The sequence below is a fragment of the Alligator sinensis genome, unplaced genomic scaffold (assembly GCF_000455745.1).
Source record: "Alligator sinensis unplaced genomic scaffold, ASM45574v1 scaffold857_1, whole genome shotgun sequence".
Classification (NCBI taxonomy): domain Eukaryota; kingdom Metazoa; phylum Chordata; order Crocodylia; family Alligatoridae; genus Alligator; species Alligator sinensis.
In genome coordinates, this window is record NW_005842439.1 from 510,902 (window position 1) to 532,315 (window position 21,414).

At 45.0% G+C, this 21,414-nt stretch overlaps 1 protein-coding gene across 3 annotated transcripts in view; it reads right to left on the reverse strand.

The window, feature by feature from the left end:
• Positions 1 to 21,414, reverse strand: part of AGBL1 (ATP/GTP binding protein like 1) — a 403,598-nt gene that overhangs the window by 276,691 nt on the left and 105,493 nt on the right. For all 3 annotated transcript variants that reach the window (XM_025211966.1, XM_006030348.2, XM_025211967.1), the window contains exons 16-17: positions 15,533 to 15,677; positions 9,945 to 10,098 (exon numbers count right to left, since the gene is read on the reverse strand). In XM_025211966.1, coding sequence (XP_025067751.1) covers positions 9,945 to 10,098; positions 15,533 to 15,677 — 299 coding nt within the window. The remainder of the gene's footprint in view (positions 1 to 9,944; positions 10,099 to 15,532; positions 15,678 to 21,414) is intronic.

Sequence of the window (21,414 nt, forward strand, 5' to 3'; positions counted from 1 at the left end):
CCGGGTGCCCGGGGCTGCCGCCCCCACCCTGCGTGCACACAGACGGGCCCGGCTTGTGCCGGGCAAGGACGGGACTGGGAGCCGGCCCACACAGGCATCTCTTTAGGTGTTTTCCTGGACTTGTGAGTCAAAAATGGACCCCACAGAAAATTTTATTAAACACTAGTAGATGCCACTGCCTCTCCATGTTAACATCATGAATGGCTTTTTCAACATACCATAGGGAGTAAGTGCATAGGGGAAATAGCTCCCAAACATACCAGTTATTATAGATATAAATCCATTTACTTCTGACATCCTTTGTCTTAAATTCCCTTGACCTGCTTCAGGCCCACTCAGATTTAACTTTAAACAAACCATCCCTATAACTAATGCTGAATATTAGGGCTGCATGAAGCTTTGGTCCCTGATTTGATCTGGCAGAGATTCAGCCCGATTCAGTGGCCAAATCTCCAAATCCAAATCAAATCAGAGGACCCTTTAATTTCTCCGAATCGATTCGAAGCGATTCAGACAGATTCGGTGATTCAGACATAGAAACAACTTTAAATATTTTTTCTACATACCTCTAGGTAGCAGAGGCTCTGAACGTTGCAGTGCTGGGGCAGATGCAGTGTCCCACAGAAGCACGGGGGGCTCCCCAGCATGCTCAGCAGCAGACCTAGAAGTGGACTAGAAGCACTTCTGGTCCACTTCCTGGTCCACCGGGAAGTATGCTGGAGGGGCCCCCGCCCAGCTTGGCAACTGGTGCCTCCTGGGTCTGGGGGGGCACCTGGGGTCCCCTATGGCAAATCACTGGGCTGGGAGGGCATGGGAGCCCCACCATGCTTCCCAGGAGACCAAGAATTGGACTGGAAGTATGTGCATCTACACATGCACATTTACTGCGCAGTAACCAAAATTACTGGATAGTATGGGTGCCTGTCTACATGTGCATACCTGTAGTGCACAGTAAATATGGTGACTTACACTGACTGGAGTGTAAATTTGATCACACAGGTATCAAATTTATGCCCAATTAGATACCACACAGTAACACATGTGTAGACACGTTACTGTGCAGTAACCCAGGAGGCCTCCCTGCTAGGTCTGCCCAGCCACTAGGGGGCGACCCTGAGTCCAGCCCCAGGGCTCCTGGCTGGACACCTCTCCTGGCTTAAATTTGGGGCTAAAGTTAGTCCCAAGTGCTGACAGCCATGTGGCTGGAGGCTGGAGCTCCCCATGGTAGCCACAGGGGCACATGGCAGGCTGCTCTAAATTTAGTCCCAGGTCACCTGAATGTGTAGGCACTGGCCTATTCCCACTTGCTGCACAGTAATTTACTGTGCAGTAAATTTAAGCTGGTATAAATGCATGTGTAGACACGCCCCGTGTAAAGCATTTTAAGATCCTCATATGAAAAGCGTTGTAAAAGGCTGGATCATTGTGGATTGATGTACCCCTTATAGTTCAACCCTGACAAAAGAATAGGATTTCAAACCTAGAAGAGATCAGCCATTCCACCTCAATCCACTGTGAAAGAATGAATCCATAATACTCAGCTTGCCTCACATTACACAGTCTATAAGGTCCCACTCTGCCCTGTCTTCAACAAAGTCTTAATTTATCAGGAACCTTAAGTTTGTAGGTTTTAATTCTGTCATCCATTAAAGTGACAGGACAGTGAAGTGTTTGTGTGAGTTTTGAAATGAAACTTTGATCATTACCCAGTGTTAACTGGTTGGATCTTTTATTTATATCCCTTTGGAAGGTTAATCCATCCAGTCATTCTGCCATTAACTATCATTTCCTGTTGTCCCTAAAGGCTAATCAGCGGTAACTCAGCCCTTTCTGACGTTACTGGCTCCTGCTGACTGTACCATACCTAGCTAAGCAGGGTTCAATTGTGCTTAAGAAACATTTCATTTGAATTAGAAAAGCACTCACTGTTGGACAATAGCGGATACTTATGTGTATGCACCTTTTCTGTGGTTTCTTTGAATATGTACTGCCTTCAATGAGACTACTTGGGGTTATTTATTTTCCTTCCTACCATAATTACTTATTACTTATCAGTCACTGCTCAAGAGGAAGGGGCTGGGGGGGGGGGGGGGTGCATCTTGCATCCATGAATTTCTCAAACCTGAATGTTTTATGCCTCCCAATGCCCCAGCTCTCCTGTAAGGCTAGATGTATGGAACAGCTGTTGCAGATACAGGAACTTATTTATTAAAAGTGCAGATCTATTCTGAAAAGGGTCCTTGCATCGCTCCATGTTTATTTTCTCTCAAAGACTCCAGATCAAATTTGCTTGTGCTTAATTTGCTTGAAAAGCAGATGTTTGTTCTACAAACCAGCCAGGCAAACTCAGCTGGGCTGGATTCTGATGGACTTGTGCTTACTCTCTAGTAAAGAGAGTAAGCACAAGTCACAGAAGCTGTGACAAGTGACATTAAATTAAAGACATCTGGTTCAAACTACATCACCCCTAAAATGTTAACTATGGGAGACAAGAAACCCCAGAAAATTGTGAAGGGACCTGGAGCTTGCTCCAAAATAGAATTAACCAAATCTGGTACCAAGTGAGTCAATAATTGGAGGTCACAAAAGTTTCAATTAACATACATAGTTTATTCTATGGGTAGAAGGACCTACTTGTCTCTGGCTGACAGGAGAAGCATGTGGGCCATAGATCACCAGGCTGCATGTAATATGCTACAGGTTCAAACTGTGCAAACTCTAAACTAGTGTGCTCCCAGTTCAAAGGAGGAGACACGGTTCCCTTCACTTGGGGTGGTAACTCAGGGATAAACTGAAAGAAGAGCAGAGCACCTGAACGTCCCATTGGCTTCACTGGAAGCTGCATGAGCTCAGTGCTAATCAGGATATGGCCCTTTGTTATTCTTGCAGCCTCTTCTCTCGCTTGAGATGGTCACTGCCCTCCCTCCAATCCACCTCCCTACCCCTCTGAAGGCTGCCGAGGGTCAGAGTAGAACAAAGCCACCAAAATGTAGTTTATTTCATAATAGTTATTCCCCACAACCCTCATTAAGTTAAAAACCACTTATCAGCGATGACTCTAAACCTGAGGCAGGTGCAGCATGGAGGCTCATCACACCCATGGGAGTTTGCAGAAACCTGTGTTCCTACATTATTCTGCAAACCGCTATTGTCTTCCGAGGAAAAGCTCTCAGAATAATTTGTCAGGCTTCCTCTGCACAGAACAACTGTGTGAGGGCAAATAGAGGGCAGAGGGGGAAAGAGGATAAGACAGAGAGCTAGGGAGGTGGTGGCAGACAACCCCTTCCTCTTCTGAAATAAAATCCCTACACACTGGCAAAAAGAGTCCAGTGGTCAGAAGACAACTGGAGACTTTAGTGCTGGGGTGAGAGGTAAAGATGCCACCATATTGGGCATGTGTAGACAAAACTGGGGCCCTAAAATGGAGAGATGGGTTTTTAAAATCACCGCTTCAATTTAGGGCCAATTAAACCCCCATATCGCACACACATCCCACTGACTTACCTGCCTCTCCGGCGAGGAGGGGAGGGCGAGCTGCCAGTGGGCAGAGTAGTCCCTTGACTGCGGGGGTGGCTGGTGCTTCCCTCCATGGCTGGCTGCGGGGGTGGCTGGTGCTTCCCTCCATGGCAGGGGCAGCACCCCGCCAGGTGGCACCCGCCTGCAGGCACCTGGCTCAGGCAATCCCGGGGGGCACCGCACCTGCGGAGGGAAGCACTGGGCTCCCGCACAGCTCAGGCAAGCAGGCTCCGGGGAGGGGGAAAAAAAGGATCAGGCTTGCTGCTTTTCTTGGGCAGAGCCTGCCTTCCCAGGCTGCTGCCAGGCTGCCTGCAGGGCTTTCTGCAGAGCCACGGAGCTGCATGGAGCCCAGTGCTTTGCTGCACGGCTGTAAGGGCAGCAAACTAAAACTCCGCGGAGGAGTTTTAGTTTGGTGTGCCTCAAGTCATTTAAGGCACATTATGCCACCGAATCTCCTACAGTGGCTGGAATTAATGCACAGTACACCATGGAGGTGTGCAAACACCAACACCATTAAAGCAGTGCAAAAGCATTTAGCCCTCTTTAAAGTGTTGGGCGCACACACCCCTCATTTCATCTACACACGGCCACTTCGTAGCTGCACATTCTGTATAAACAGGAAAGGGTAACAAGGGAAAAGCAAAAGAGACACAAAGCACAGCTCCAACTCTGTCACCAGGGTCCTACACTCAAACGTGGGGAGGCTTCAGGGCTAGAATGAAACCTCTTCCAGCCTCTGGCTTTCTAGTCTACAGTCTCAACCCCCAGGAGACGCTGGATGACTTTTGACGTGAAGTTGTCTATCAGTATAAGGATGCCACAGTATTAAGATATCATATACAGAGAAGATATAGAGGGAATCAGAGAGAGTGGTGGGCTTGTTTCTTTACCTATTAATCTCATCTTCAGGTCCAAGAACCTCATAGCAATAATTCAAGGGTATAAACACAATAACAAAATCAACTAAGGAGAGGTGGAGGAAGGAGACAAAGTTACCCCAGCTTAAATGAGCCCTAGGGCCTCTATAAACTGAGTGAAAGAGAAGAAAATACCAAACCCCTTCCCTCACTATGCTGCGGATGATGCAGTCTCTGGGAACATGTATGGCTTGTGCTCCTTATTAATAAGGTGCACGTTAATCAATTCAACTCCGACAAATTTAACCATCCTTGGCCCACATTAATCAAAGCCTGACAAGGCCGCCTAGGAGAGTCAAGAGAGAAAAATAAAGCATGGTTGACAGATGGGGTTGTACATTGATCTTCCCAGTACCTCCTACTCTCCCCCACCAGTACACCAGCATCTCCTGTGCCTGAAGTAACTCCTCCCTATCCAAAAAACCCTGTCATCATCATATTGATTTCCCTATTCTTCCCAGTCCCCTGCTGAGCTCTTCCAGTGCCTTCCTCTGCAGTGATCTCTCTGTTCCCCCTCCTCATGTCTCTACTAAAGAGAAGAAAAAAGGATTATAGGGCATTAAAGCATGAGCATACACTACAATTACTCAGCCCTGTAAAACTTTGTGTTTTATCTGTGTTGTTGTTGCTATTGAAAAATCTCTCAAGGAAAATGTATGTGTGCGTATATATATATATATATATATATAAAACAGAAAATAAATTTGAAAGGGAAGCAAAACCACTAAAGCTCATTGGAGATATGAATAGCCCAGAGCCCTAGAAAAGAAAGGAAAGAAAAAGGGCCATCAACAATTTTTATTCATTACTCTCTGTGCCTAGTCCTCCAAGGATGCAGCTACATGTCACCTCCCTAGCTGGAATGCATATTCGCATGGTTTGTACCAAGCAGCGGGAGTTCTTACTTGGAAACCTCCAGCCGCCAGCCCCGCAAGGCTCCGGTCTTTCTGCACTCGATGCTAGTGGGCTGGGTTTGTAGCATGGGATATACTGATGAACAGGTCCCCTCCCTCCCCCATCAGCCAAACCATCCAAAGAATGGAGGGAATATCACACAGGCCAAGAGGACTGATGAGTAAGTGCTGATCAAGCCACGCACACTAGCAAAAATTAGGCTCAGTGTATCCCAAAAAGCCATAATTGACAAAGCAGCTTAAATGGTATTAACCTATACATGATTGTTCAGACTGGCCTGGAGGCTGCCTAACAGCACAAAACATGGTGTGTATTTCTCTAATATCTTTCACTGCATAGTATTACTGGTGTTGACATTTATAAGGCACAGTCTAGGTGGACATGGCTCTCTGAACGTCCAAGATAAATGACTCAGCCTGGCTTTCAACATTTCTGCCCTGAACAGCTTCCAAAGCAATTCAGACAATGCTATTTGGGGAGTATTCTTATTTAGCTCAGTTGGTTCACTGCTGGGTCTGTGCAGAGCTCATACATTCTGCTTCACAAGCCTTCACACAAACACTTTCTTTGGTTTCTGTTCCTAGAGCTTCATGCTTCACAATTCTTGAACCCTAGAGCTCCCCATGACATTTTAGTGACAATTGCAGATTGTATAAGACCAAAAGTCAAAATCATCTTTTCCCCTGCAACCTGAGACCAAGCTTTCTCAAAATTTGGATTCGATTTCAGAAACTGAGCATCTTAATATGTCTGGCCATTCCCATCAAGAGCATGGGTCTGCAGCTATGCAAATGATTCATAAATCTTACTGAACCTTTTGGCAAACCTATTAGAGTTTGTGACAAAACCCCACAGCATGCAGTTTCGGCGAGAGCTTGGCTTACCCAAGCTTTTGAGGTGAGTGCTACTATCCTCAATGTTTGTTATTGTGCACGGCATTGAAATGTATCCCCATTCATTGCCTAAGACAAAATCGCATCTCCCGACATTTTTAGATTCGTGTCTTGATTCTGCTTAAGGGCAATATGAGAACCAACTGCTTATCATGCTGACCAGTGCCATCTCACTGATTACCTGTGCCCACACCCCCTTTCATTATGTTTGTAGGCAATTGTTGTCTTTTATGTAGACTGTATGTATTTGGGGGCAGAGATGGTCTCTCCTATATATCTGTATTGCATCTAACTCTATGGGGTCTTGGTCTATGCCTCAGGCTCAGAAGACTAGCTGATGTGATGACGACGCAAGGGTTTATTAGTAGGGCTGTGTGAAGCTTCGGTAGCCAATTCAATTTGGAGAAGATTCAGACTGATTCGGGGGCTGAATCTCCAAATCCAAATCAAATAGGGAAACCCATGAAAAGGTCCAAATCGATTAAAAAATGCAGGCAGTCCCCGCTCGCTGCCGCAGGGAGCTGGACCTGGGCTCTGTGCCAGCAAGTAGAGGGTAGAGGGGATGGAGGAGAGTGGAGGGGACCATGGGGGACCCCCGCATGGCCCCATCCCCCACCGGCTCCCCCCCCCAAGTGCCCCCTCCCCAGCCACTCCCCCAGCCTCCTCTGCCCAGCCCCAGTGTCCCAGCACTTAAAAGAAAAGAAAAAAAAGCCCCACACATTGGGTGCTGCAGTGGTGATCAGGCCTCTGGGTGCTCATGGCAGAGCCCTCCGTGCAGTGAGGGGCAGTGGGGGGCAGTGGGGATTGTGCCCCCACCCCCTGCCTGGCATCCATGCGGCAGCTGTCACATCATGCTGGTGCAGCACGGCTTGAAGGGGCACCGCACGCTGTCCAGTACCTGAGGCCACTTGGGCTGAGTGCTGCTGGGCTCCAGGTGACTGCTGGAGCTGCCCCAGCTCCAGGACAGCCCGTGGCACCTGCCAAGCCCAGCCACACCTGCACGATGTGACAGCTGCTGCACGGGTGCCAAGCAGGGAGGGGATCCCCACTGCTCTGTGCTGCATGGGGGGCGCTGCCATGAGCCCCCTGAGGCAGCTGGTGAATGCAGGGGAGGTTTGGGGTGGGGGGGGAGCGTTTAGTGCGAGGATGCTGGGGCCAGGTGGGGCAGCCATGGGGGGTGGGGCCCTACTTGCTGCCACCGTGCCCATGCCGCCGACCCTGCTGCAGCTGCCTGTTCAATTCAGAGGAGATTCAGCCCAATTTGGAGGCCAAATCTCCGAATCCGAATCAGCCAAATTTAATCAGGACAGTGATTCAAATCACCGAATCAAATCACTGTCCTTGCGAATCAGCCAAATCCAAAGCAGAATTGAATACTTGCTGCTTTACACGGGACTGCTTATTAGTGTATGTATCCATGTGTCCCCTTCAATGGCAGGTCTCAAGGGTTAAACCATTGGAAACACAGTGTAAGCTTTGTTTCCATTAGCAGGGCTCTGTGCTTCTGTGTCTGTGTGTCTGCAGACAGTCTGTTGTAGCTGCACTGCGATGCGGTGTCACAACATCATGAGTCACAGGTTCCAGAGTTATGCTGTGACCCTATAACATCTAGTTGGACACCCAGGTAGGACTGGCCGGGAAGCAAAATTTCTTTTTTTGTCTGAACTGAAACAAAAAAAGTGAGCCTTTCAACATTTTCCATAAAAGAGCCACAAAAAAAAATCAGAATAGCCCAGGAATTAGGGAAGTTGGTTGTAGCTATGTTTGTCTAAGGACATATGCAAACAAAACTCTGAGGCAGAGGTGATATCTTTTATTAGACCAACTAAATATTTGCAAGAAAAGTTTTTGCAAGCTTTTGGGCTCACATGCCTTTCATCAGGCGAAGGAGAAATTAAAGATGGTAAGAGTCCTCCCAGGTTTTTACCTTTGCTTGATGAAGGGCATGTGAGCCCGAAAGCCTGCAAAGAAAAAAAAATATTTTTGCAAATATTTAATTGGTTTAATAAAAGATATCACCTCTATCTAAAGAGCTGTGTCTGCCCAGGAATTAGGGCATTCACCTGGTAAGAGAGCCATAGTCAAGCCCTGTTTATATTCAAAAGGATGACCCGTAGCTTGGCTTTCACCTTGAACGCCAGTCTGAGAAAGGAGCATGAATCTGGGCAGAGAAATGCTCATCTCTCCATGCCAGCCTGCATGTGGCACAAGCCTTCCCAAAATCTATATTTCGTTCTTCAAACACCCCATTAAGACCTGCTTCAGCTGTGAAGCTTACAGAACACTGCCAGCAGCTAACAGCTAGGCAGGTTATGATCTGCAATGTGCCAAAAGCGTATCCATATGAAATCTTACTCATATTATTGTTAACTTACCCTCCCTCTCCACAATCCCCCTTATGTGTTTGTTTTACCCACCTGTTCTCTCTCACCATTAACCTAGACCAAAGGCACTTTAGGGTTGGAATTATCTCTTTGTTTCCTGAGCATATAGTGCCTATCACATCAGGGCACCCAATCAGACCTTTAGGTGCTATTGTAATGTAGATAAAGCCAATAATAGCCATTCCAGAAATCGAGGCTTCTCTCTCTTTTACGCTGCCTTCAGTCTCAGACTATAAAGCTGTTTGTTTGCAAGCACTGGTAAATTTTCATCCAGGGTATACTTGGCAACTTCTGTGATTTTGCTTTAAAAATTCACCCAGAAACAACACATTTACAATTGGAAATTGTGCTAATACCAAACTAAATGTTTCCCAACTGAATGCCAACTGATACTTTATAATAGGAAAACATAACCATACTTTAGTCACGTTGTAATTTCAGTGTCATTACAGATTCTAAACTGGAACCAGTAACTTTCACCATCTCAAAAAAGAGGAAGGATGCAGAAAACCATAAATGGTACAAGTCACCTCCCAGATCTATATGGTAGTAATCAATGCTGGTATGTTTTTTCTCCTTTAATTTATGGGTCTAGCACTCCCACTGATGTCACTGGGAGTCCCAAAGTATACCAAAATGCACATGTAAGAAATGATGTGATTCAGAAATCCTTTGGAACTCTATATCTTAATGATATCTCAATGAGGAAGTGATCTACAAGCCCTAACTCTGCATCCCAAAAAGTCCTCAAAGCCATTTCACAGTTCATAAATCTTGCACTGGAATTGTTTTATCTCCATTTCCATGGTGGGTTAACGCTATGGTGAAACACAATAAATATACCTACTAGTATGCATGAAATAAAGCAGTCATTTTCCAAGTATTGGGACTAATGGTGAGGAAGAAAACTGTGTCTGGGGGAATCTACCAAGGGCATTCAAGGAGACAGAAAGGAATTACAAGAGAGAGAATTTGGCCAGGCAATATTGTTTACGCCTACATCTGGGAAAAACATTGATTTTGCAGTTTGTGGGTGATCTTGAAAAAAAAGAAATTAATTCTGATTCAGAATGAAAACAAGCATTTTTTAAGTTGTACATGAACTGAGCAGTCAAAAATGGTTTCTGGTTGACTGAAATGTTTGATGTTGAGCCTTTCTTGGAAATAGCATGAAAAGAAATTCTGAAACAAAAAATGGTGTCAAGCCAATAATGAGAGACATTTCATTGTTCAAATAAGTTATAATAGGCCATCATATGTTTTTTCAGAATTTTTGTAACTTTTTCCAAACCAGTTTTATGTTGCACTTGAATACTTACGGAACTGCTCCAAGTCGTTACGACTTTTAGACTCTGGCATGGCTGTGATGGTGAGCAGAGGACACGGGTTTCCTCCCAGAGTCTGGCACAGTGTTTGCTGCCTATAGAAGACTTTCTTGGGATTCCTGGTTTCTGCCAGTATGTCAAGATGGGCCTGAGCAAGAAACGAGGAAGCACATTTATGAGTTTAAAAGCTAATTTTATTTCCGTCATGTTTAAAAGCTAATTTTAGTTCTGTCATGGTAGGCATAATGCACCCATTATCCTGGCATGTGGATGCTAATTCCCTCTATTAATACTCCTCCCACTATCCTCTTCAGATTCTTCTGTCAAACAGGACCGTCTCCCTTCATACCACACACACCTTCACAAGCAACTCAGCTTGCTTTGCAGGGTAACTGAGGGTGCACCATCACTGTCCTCAGATGCAGGGCTCTTGCTCACGTTAGCTTACTTGTACTGGTGTGTCTCTTAATATAAAGTATTTCCTTGCATGCATAGGGTGCAGAGGACAGCAATCTGCGCCTCCTTTTTTCTAAGGGACGTACAGTGCCACATGAAAAAAAAAAAAAGAGCTATAAATGCATTGAGGATTTCCTGGACTTTGCCACCCTCAAATTCATGAGCAGCTCTTCATAGCTGATCAAAAAGGTCTTATGAATGTTGTCAATAAAAAATTGAAAAATTAAAGTACTAAGGGGTTTTATTTGAGCCCTGAAACACAGATTGTTATTTTCTATTAAAGTTTACAGCCATCATTTTTTAATCACTCAAGGTATTTAAACAGAAATCCAATATTTTTGCGGGATTTTTTTAAAAGAGCCTGAAAAAGTGTTGTTTTAGAAGTGAGACTGCTTGCCACTTGAGAGGCAGACCCACTCACCAGATACCCACTGTAGTGACTGGACAGTGCCGTCCCCGCGACTCTGTTCAGGATTTTAAAGAGAATTGTTGATTTGTGGTTTCAGTTGTGTTCACTAGTTCAAGTGATACTGCAGTGCATGTGGCACTGCAAACGTTGCAGTATATTGGTCTCCATTAGATGTCCAGTGCAAATACCTGAGTAGGTTCATAACAATAGGACATTTGTTTCACTGGAAGCTCGGCTAAAACTCCTAAACTCAGTTCACCAAGCAACCCTCAGATGGTAACAGCTTTCTGTAGTCACTAGCCAGGGCTACATTTCAACTAATAACCAAGAAATAAGACTGTTAAACCCATTACCAATCCCTGAAGGCATCTGTTCTTTCCACTCCAGTCCTCTAGTGTACACCTGAACAACTATAACTGGAAGGGACACACACAACTATCTACTTCATAAACCAACACGTATTCCACTACAGAGAGTGATGGACAATGCTGTCATACAATCTCTTTCATCAATTTAGCAGGCTCCCTTTTAAAAAGAGGTGGGGTTTTTGCCCCACTACTCCTGTAGAAAGGTTATTCCCAAACCTGTTTGCTCTAGTTAGGAATGTTCTTCTAATTTCCAGCCTAATTTTTTTCTAAAACATTTTATATCTATTTATTCTTGTACCAACACTGTCCATCATCTTAAATAATTCTTTTTTCCGCCCCTCCTGATACTCAATGCTTTTAGAGTTATCAGTCCGATCCTATATCAGCTTTGCTAGCAAATAAGTCAACCCCTACTATGATCTTCTTATTTGCTAGGCTCCATGCCCTATTATTCAACTTTATAGCCCTTTTCTACGTGTTCCAGTTTCAGCTCACCTTTCTGAACCACAGGTGACTAGAACCGTACTGAGTATTCCAGCTGTGGTCTTACCCATGCCCTTGTATAATATCAGTAATATTACCTTTGAAAATGTCTCTTCCTGATGCATCCCAGACTCACATTTGCCATTTTTGTGGCTAGTACAGCAGCCCATGAAAACATTTGGCATTTACATTTAAAAAAAATGCTCTTTGCAAAATATATCCAATTACTAATGGCCAAAAGACAATGCTTCTACCTCAAGTGAAGTTGCTTGATGTGTGTGTATGTGAGCTATAAATATGTCTGCAGTTATTAAATAGATAGGGTATTAGAAATGTTTCCAAATGACTAACTCCAGATGGAAGTTTATCATCTTCCCGAGTGAACTATATAGTTAATTGAGCCCCTGGGTTGCTAATCGCATTTAATTTATTACTGAGCCAGAGGAAAATACATAGTTTCCCATGGACAAATGTGTTAAAAGGAAACATTCTGGCCCAGAAATATGGGTTAGAATTTGTTCACAATACACCTTACAGTAATGGGGAAAACATGCAAATCCCATCACTCAAATTATTTTTAATTAATTGGTCAAATCTGCTTTTAAGAAACTATTGGAGAGAACAATCCTGCTTAGATGGTCATGTCTGACTACTGACCCATCAGGTCTTTCCAGTCTCTCATTCTCATTCACCAGCTTTTTGAAGTTCTCACTCAGCTTTAATTAATTCAGTTTTGGCAAAGGCAACATTTGCATTGATATCAATGATTATTTCTTCCTTGAGTAAGTAGTGAAATGGACTGGGTTCTTGGAGATTTGGTCTTGACAGTAAGAATAACCTATTTTCATCTCCACTTAATGTATTTAGGAGCAGGAGAGATATTCAAGAAATGCCCACAGCATATACAGTCACAAAGCCTCACATGCCTATGTTCCAGAAAAAGAAAGATATAAATATTTATTAAAATAACAAACAGGTATTATGCCATCATAATAAAGCATCAAGTAGGCTTCCTTCATTCTCAGAGTCCTCTCCACTTCTCTAGCTTGTAGTATACACTTCTCTTTGCAATAATTGTTTAAATATGCTCCAGGTTCAACTTCTGAAACTCTCTCTGTGCCTCACATTGACTGAAAGATTTCTGGACCTAGTGCAAGATGGACTTGCAAGCATGTTTTGAATATGCTTGACCAGCACTATTTCAAATACTGAATGCAGATTTTGTGAAGTGCACCAATACATCGGTCCATATCATATCAGCACTGATAAAAGGAAAATTAACATTAATCGGCAATCAGCTTTTTTGGCCGATGTGGCTGATAATATCACAGATAAATGTGCAGGTGCACAACCGCAACATGCACACAGCCGGGAGTACAGCCTGGCACCTTGGAGAGCAGCATCCGGCCAGTAAGAAGTCTGTGGGAGGGAAGGGGCATGGGGGAGATAAGGGATGTAGGAGGGGTGGGCAGATCAAGGCCCCCACAGTGAGGGAGGGAGTGGGGCAGGGGCAGCCTCAGCCCAGCTGAGGCGGGGCAAAGCATGGGACGGAGTCATGGGCAGCTTGTCTGGGGTGTGGGGGGCGCGGCTTGGGGGTGGCTTCCACTGCTGTGCGTACCCCAGGGGAGGCATGAGGAGCTTGTCCCCCTAGATTTGTGCACCAAGCAAGCTGTCACTGTGGCCTTAGGGCTGGGGACTGCAGAGGGCTCTTCCCAGTGCGAGGGGCTGGGCCGGGGCTGTGGTCAGGTAGGTGAAGGCAGGGCAGGTGGCAGCAGCAGCATTAGGATGCAGGTACAGGGGGGCTATGGCAAATTTTGAGGTAACTGTAGCCCACCCCATAACGCCCGTTCTCAGGGCTGCCACTGCAAGCCCTGCCCCCGCCCACCCTGAGTGCAGCCCTGGACCAGACCCCCCACCTGGAAGAGCCCACAGCAGCAGCTCGCCCTCACCCTGCACACAAATCTGGGGGGCACATGCCCCCCTGCCTTCCCTGGGGTGTGTACAGCAAAGGAAGCTGACCCCCCCCAACCACTCTGTGCCCCCTGGATGAGCCACCCATGGCTCTGTCCTGTACTCCACCCCAGCTGGGCAGCACCTGCCCCTGCCCCAGCCCCACTCCCTCCTTCACCCTGGGGGCCTGGATCTGTCCCCCCTCACACTCCATCCCTCCCCCATGCCTCTTCCTATCCCCCACAGACTTCCCAGATGGATGATGCTTTCCAAGCTGTTGGACTGTTGGGCTGCATATTGCAATCGAATCGGTATTGGCCAATATGGCTGTTGACCATCGGTATCAGCCAAAAATTGGCCATTGGTATCAGCCAAAAACATCTTTATCAGTGCACCTGTAATCTGTAGATGGAAGTGAAGCATTTAAGAGGCGGTTGTGGTTGAAATGGAAATGAACCTAATACAGAGCATGTAGACACGCTAGGCTACACACATACAGCTCCATGGCTGGGACTACATTAGAAAGGACATTTCATTTTCTTTCAAATCACCCATTAAAAATGGGTGATTTACCCATTCTTGGGTGATTTGTCCATTCTTGAGAAGGGCAGTATGGTGTTATCAGAAAAGTTGGAGCTTTAGAAGTAGAGTGGGACCCAAATCCACCCACTCATCCATTTATCACCCATAGCAAAAGAGCAAGGTAAAGGCGATTAATGGCAAAGATTACTAATTAGGCTGAGAAAAGGGGCAGAGGCAGCCCAAACTCCCTGCATCACTGCTTCTGGTGAGTTTTCTTTCTCAGTCTTAATAGATTCACCACTTCTCTCCTCTATTCTTCACCCTTTTAATACTGCACCCATCTGTTTGGGAATGTGGCTTGCATTCATTTCCCCCATAACCACCCAATGTCATTCACCAGCTGGCCAATGAATGGCTATAGGACGCCACAGAAGTTAATCTTTCCTCCTCAGGTTGACGAACATTAGCCTTCCTTTTAACACAGCTATCAGGCATTACAGCTCTATGCCCGAGGTTTATATTTTGTAGTGCATATATTAGCAGTACAGCCTAATGGGGGTCACCCATTCCTACTGCAATTCTGACTGGTGCAGAGCAAACATCTGAAGCAGGCCTTGCACTTCAGTAATGCAGGGTACAGCTCCACAGGCAGTGAGTCACTGGGCACATCTACACATTCATTCATGTGCTGTAATTACAGTGCATTAATTTTAGTACCTGTAATAACAAGTACTAACTTAATGTGCTATAATCAGCACTACTGCCCATTAGCGCAGATGAATGCTTTTTGTTTGACACTTAATGCCCACTGGACTAATCTACTGTGCATTAGCATGTTTTTTGCCAGCCACACAAATGCGCAGTAGAATTAGTCCAGTGGGCATTAACCATCTCGTGTAAATATGCCCACTATAGCAGTTCAGGATTAACCACAGGAGGGAAGAAATCAGCCTCTTCCTGCAACCTGCCATAAGCATTAAGAGCAGCCCACACTGAGGATGGGGACCAAGGAGCAGAGTGTGAATGGAGACGTTTGGTTTAGTTTGGTTTGTCTGGTGAAGTGCCCTGAGAAGCAAGACGACCCAGCATATTGGTGTAGGTAAATGTGCTGCCATGCTAGTCAGCACAGAATATATTGAAGAAATAAAGTAAAACTATAAATCAGTTGCCAGCACCAGTTTCAATAACAAAAAGTTCAGTCTTAGAGTCTCATAAGCACATTTAAATATCTCATGTCAGGGATTGTTCCTATAGACAGGGCCAAAAGAAAGAAAGAAAGAAAGAAGAAGAAAAATAGAGCATTATGAAAAAGACCTAGCATTCAATCAAAACTGGAGATTACCTGTGCCACATCAAGAGCTACACCCATCCCATTATGAATACATCAGCCTTACCATCAGTGCTGAGTAGGTGTAGGGATAATGGTAAGCCAGGTAGCAGACATCATCTTTGTGAGGGAATGTAACACTGAAGGAAAGTGTGTAGTAAGATTTCCCTTGCGTGGTGCCTGCTGCTGCTGCATGCCGGCGGTAATGGTTTCTGGAGGAAGAGACAAGAACAGGCTGCTGTCACTTTTGTGTCTTCATGCAGTCATGCAAGAACTGAGCCACCAAAAAATGTTCCTTTTGGAGGAAGGCTTGACTATCTGCTGCCACTGAGCTCCAAGCTCAGCCATCCGCTGCACAAACTCTAAGTCAAATTTAGGTGTAATGAGTCCGATTCCAGAAACAGACCGAATGCACCACACTATCCAGTGCCTCTGGACATTTTACAGCACACAGCAATACACAAGTCAGGCCCCAGTACAAAGGCGAGAGGATCTAGAGCGCAAGCAGACATGGAGAAGCAGGCAGTTCAGTGATGGTGAGTGCCAGTGGGTAGGACTAGACTCAAGCATGCAACCTGGGATCCAGGCTCAGTGGTCGGAGAGGTCCAGAAAGCAGTAAGTCAAGGTGCAGAGCAACAAGTCAAGTTCTGGACATAGCTGTTCTCTGCCAGTCATTAGGCTGCCGGTCTGGGCTGCCTCATCAGAAGGTAAGAGCTCATGCAGTTTGGGGAGGTGTGGCTGGGGATGGAAGAGGCTGTTTAATGCCATGGCTACATGATAAACTTAGTCCCCAGTGGTAGTGCCCTCAAGCATGCTGCACACCCCTGGGCAGGCTGCCTACTCAACTGCAAGCAGTGTAGCCATTGCTTCAGGAGGGATGACTGTCACTGTCACTCATCCCTCTCTCTAGCGACCCAGAGAGATAACAACACCACTTCTGGTTCAGAAGATGGAGACAGTAAGTTTATTATGTGGATTAGGTTTAAGGGTCCCTGACAAAATTAGAAGGAGCAGAAAATGTTAGAGCCCAAGTCATGTAAGGAAGTAGGCATCAAGGCCTTGACATGGGGAAGCGGAATAGGAGCTGTATTCTACAAGAGAACAGGCAAACAGTGAGGTGCACGGAAGTCAGCAAGGCAGTTTGGATGCCATCAAAGGCAAAGCCTCTGATTAGAGAGGAGGGAAGATGGGAATGGGAGGATCCCCCCAGTAGAGAAGTGGAACCGACCTTGTGCAGATTTGCAACTCCAGGGCTGACCCTGTGATCCCTACTGGATCTCTCCCCTTTAATAACTTGAAACACCCCTCTTCTCTAGAAGCCCACAAATCTTAAGGCAGATCTTAGCCTTTTCAGGAAACCTCTCATGCAGGGATTCATGCTAATGGAGAGAGGGCTTCTGGATGAGCAGGAACATTTTCCTTCAGCAGAGATGAAGAGCCAATTCATGTACTTTAGGGAGAAGTATCACAGCAAATTGCACCCAGAAGTACATTTCAAACAATATTTTTCCCACACTGCACCAATTATGCTGTTGCCGAACCTTCTGATTCTGAAGGACTGCGAGCTTCTTTTTTTTTTGACAAATGTTATCATCAGCATTGCATTAAAATGCAAAATACAGAAGGAAACCAAAAGATGCAATTTCAGCTCCTGAAATTTACAATACTAGTTTATTTTTCTGTTGTTGTTTTTATTCAAGGGGTTGAAGAGAGAAGATAATTATTCCTGTCAAATCCTCCAGAATAATCAGTTCTTCTTCATAAGAAATATGCGGCACAATAGCACATTTCTTTGCATGTGAATTTAGTAGTTACGCACTTGTGAGGTGAATGGCAGTGGTTAGAGCAAGGAATAGTACAGGCAGCCTCTTGCCTCAATGGCAAATTAAAAAGCCCGTGATTTAATGTTCAGCTGAGTCTACCCCTCTAAATGTCTCTGCTATTTGCAAACAAAACAAATTACATTGAATGACTGCATTTGGTTTATATCGATATATATCTTAAGTAATATTAAAGATGAGTTCATGGAAATGTATAATCTATATGGATATAATTTTAAGATATATCATTGATCTTAACAGTACTTTGTATACATACTGACTTCAGTGGGGCCAGAATGTCACCCATGCTTATTTTTAATTGAGGCATGAACTTTTATTTCCAGTGGCCCTAGATAACCACTGGGTTCATGAACCAAATGCATAGTCTACATAGCAAGGACTCATCTCTCCTGTCCTCTATTTTGTTTGATATCATAATGGCAGTCATGGTGACCTCAATCTCAAATCAGTGGCAGAGGTCCTAAGATTTTCTGAGACAGTCCAAAAACATCTCCAAAGAAGGGTGAACTCATAGGTACGAGGTGAAATGGGTCTGAGAGGCAAGCTGCTCACTTCTCTTCCATATATTTTTACCCATCCATTTCCAGCACGAACCTCTACCATCTCCCTTGGCTCTACCAATGCAAAGTAATCGTGACCTAACCACCCCTTTCAAATCAAACCACCACAGAGCTTTGACACTATTGCAAGTCTGCAATGCAGCACTCCTGCGTTTGGGTTCCTCAAACACTCAGCTCTCCCACTCCACCTCAGTCCTCACCTTCTCCACCTCCCTCCCCCCTCTGCTATTCCCATAAAGAAACTTCTCAGAGCAGATTTCTGAAATGCCCTCCTTCAAATCACTTCAAGACTCAGCCTCATCCCTGATGACTACAACAAGCTACATGATGATAGTCAGAATTTCACTTGGAGCCTCCTGGGGTTTCATTATTTTTCACTTATTCCTAAAGAGGCAAACCTATATGTGTAGCCAGCTTAAATAACCATATGTTGCTATTACCAATGTTCTTGTCTCTCCACACACCATTGTGTAAATGTTCTTTTCTCAGCTGCTATGTTCTTTCCCCATTCAGTTTGTAAATTTGATGGGGCTGTGAATCTTTCACAGTACAGTTGTGTAGCACCCTTCACAATAAGGGCTCAATCCTGGCTGAAGTGCCTAAGTGCTGCTGCAGTACAGGCAATAGATAATAAACCCACTGACCTCTGACAATAAGTGATGTAATGCTGGGATGTTTAGTATGAATATATTTTCACCTCTGAGTTGTCTGGACTCAAGGGGCAGAAAAAGATCATACATTCAGCGACTGCAACATCTGGTCTCCACTCCTTAATTTATGCTTACTTTTCAAAATATTCCCAAAGTTTTGCATGCTTTCCAGAAGCTAATAAACTGGTTGTTAGAAAGAATATACAAGACCAAATGGTGGCTTTTATCAGCATGCAGGCTACATCTATTGTGCCTTTGAGTCGTTTTATAATAGTCAAATCATAAAGCTTGCTGCTCTCCTTCAAACATATTGTACAGGCAGTTTATTTCTAACACAGCAGCTACAGAAAGTTAATTAATAGGAATAATAATACTTATCATTTACTGAGTACCGCACTTTTCATGTTCAAAGACCCTTTGCAAACATTATTTAATTAAACCTCACAACCTCGTTATCTGTTCATGTTATTTAGGAACTTAGGAGGTAGATAAATATAATTACCCACATTTTACAGATGGGGAAACTGAGATACAGATAAGTGAAACAACTTGCCTAACACCACAGGGTGTGCCAGGAGAGGAGCTGGACTGAAACTCAGGAATTCAAAGACTTCAAGCTATACAGCAGTACTGTTATCCACCTCTGGCATTCAGGCAGCCAGAAAACATCATTGGTTTTGGGAGGAGTGAGGAACAGAGCAGTGTGGGATATCAGCCTAGCCTAAGCTGGCAGGGGAAATTTCAGGTGTCTCTAACCACAAGGCCCAGTAGAAATGGAGACTAAGCTATTTACCATTTTTCTACACAGACTCTCACTGAGAACCCTATTGGTCCTCATACATTTCATCCGTATTTGAATCTGGACTATCCTGGTTGTACTTCCCTGCGAGCCCTGTTCCTGCATCTCCAGTGCTTGTGAGGGTATGTGACACCAACTTTTTTAGCAATGTAGGAAAAAGAGGGTGTCTCAGTCTACATATGGGTAGGCAGCCGTCGCTCCTCTGGATCCTGGTGTACACATAAGAGGTCTAGTCAGATGTCTGATGAATCATGCCAAGACCTTCAACGTGTAGGCCTAGGCAAGAGTATGGAGGAGCGGAGGCTGCCCAAGACCTACCATCCCTCCTTCAGACCACTGAGATGGGGTTGTGGTTGGAGGACCCAACTGAGAATCCAAAGGCCAGACTGCATCCAGATGTTCAGGGCCTCAGTGGTTGCAGCTTCTGCCAGAGAGCAACAAATTCCTTCAGACCACTGAGATGGGGTTGTGGTTGGAGGACCCAACTGAGAATCCAAAGGCCAGACTGCATCCAGATGTTCAGGGCCTCAGTGGTTGCAGCTTCTGCCAGAGAGCAACAAATAAGAACTGTTGCTGACTGCCTCATCGAGGGTGCACTTCTGTTAGGGTGATGTCCCTTAGCCTTTCTCCAATCAAGGTATACCCACAAAGCATTGTGGGCTAGGGTTTTGAGGCACCCTATAGTTGCCTTACTTGGGAGGTAGCAACGTAGTGGTATTTTATAGGAGCTACCCTGCCACGAGTAGGTGATAATCTGGAAAGGTGGTAATGAAAAGCACAGCCACAAAACCTAAGACTGCAAGATGGGTATACCCACCTTGCTCTGCCTGGCCTGCCAAGGCAAATTTTTTTTTTGCTTTGAGTTTGAATCCCATTGAAAGCAGCAATTCCATCAACTGACTCAAAAGGGATGGTTTTTATTACCAAGATAGCAGTAGGGCCTATGCCCACGCTATCCTGTAGGATGCCTATACACAAGCACCAAGGGTGCTCCAATGCGCTGGAATTCCAGCGTGTCAGAGCAGACTTGATTAACCAAGTCTGCAAGAGCCTGGCGATTGCTGTGCTCCAGCTGCCTCCTGGGTCTCATGTATCAGCTTAAAAATGGCGGTGGGGGTGCTTGAACTAAAGTGCATGTAATGAGGATGCTTATACAGGAGACGTGGCAGTGCTTTAATTAGAGTGGCTCTTGGAGCCACTCCAATTGAAGCGCTGCCCCCCCCACTCCTCCCCTCCCCACAACCTTCAGAGCACATCTACAAGTGCCTGTAGAGACTGTCCTTATGGGTAAGGGGAAGATGTGATTTCAGGTCATATTTAATCATTTGCTTCTCTCGTGGAAACCAATAAGGAGGCCACGTAATGCCAAAAGCAATGGTTATTTTTATAATGTTAACACATGGCCTTACAAAGAGAGGTGAAATCCATATTCTCCTGCCACGTATGCTACCAACCTACCATCTAGGCTTCAGTAATCGGTAATGACTAATGTGTAGTGAACTCTGTAGGATTCCAACTGGTGACCTACAAACAAAAGGTTTGTTATCCCACTACCACCCTCGGCCAGGAAACCTGGGGTTAGAAAATGAGTTCAGAATGAACTGTTGAACTGAATGTACAAACACTGTCTCGCCAACTCAATATGCTACCATTGTTCTTTAAATAATATGCTGGAAAGGAATATTATTTTGTGCATATTATAAACACCTGCCAACACAGCAAGTGAATTAGATAATCTTATAATAACAGTAACTCTGTTTATCATGGGTGTATCCTGTCACTTCTCAGGGAGGCAATAAAATAGATCAGTATTGTCACCAAGATTCCTTCTGACAGCAGCATTGCTAATATTCTCCATAACATAAAATCTCTCTCATGAGATATATGGGAAAGGTACATGATGGCAGAGCTGTGCTATGACATTCATCTTCATGAGTGAGCTATTCCATCTCCTCTCACCAGTGAAGATGAATGTCAGGAGAGATCAGACAATGTGTATTACACAGACATCTTGTATATGTGCCTTCCCCTCCCACTGTCCTTCAGCTCAGAGGCTGCTTTAGATCAGAGATGGGGAGCTTGAGGGACTATGGGATCCG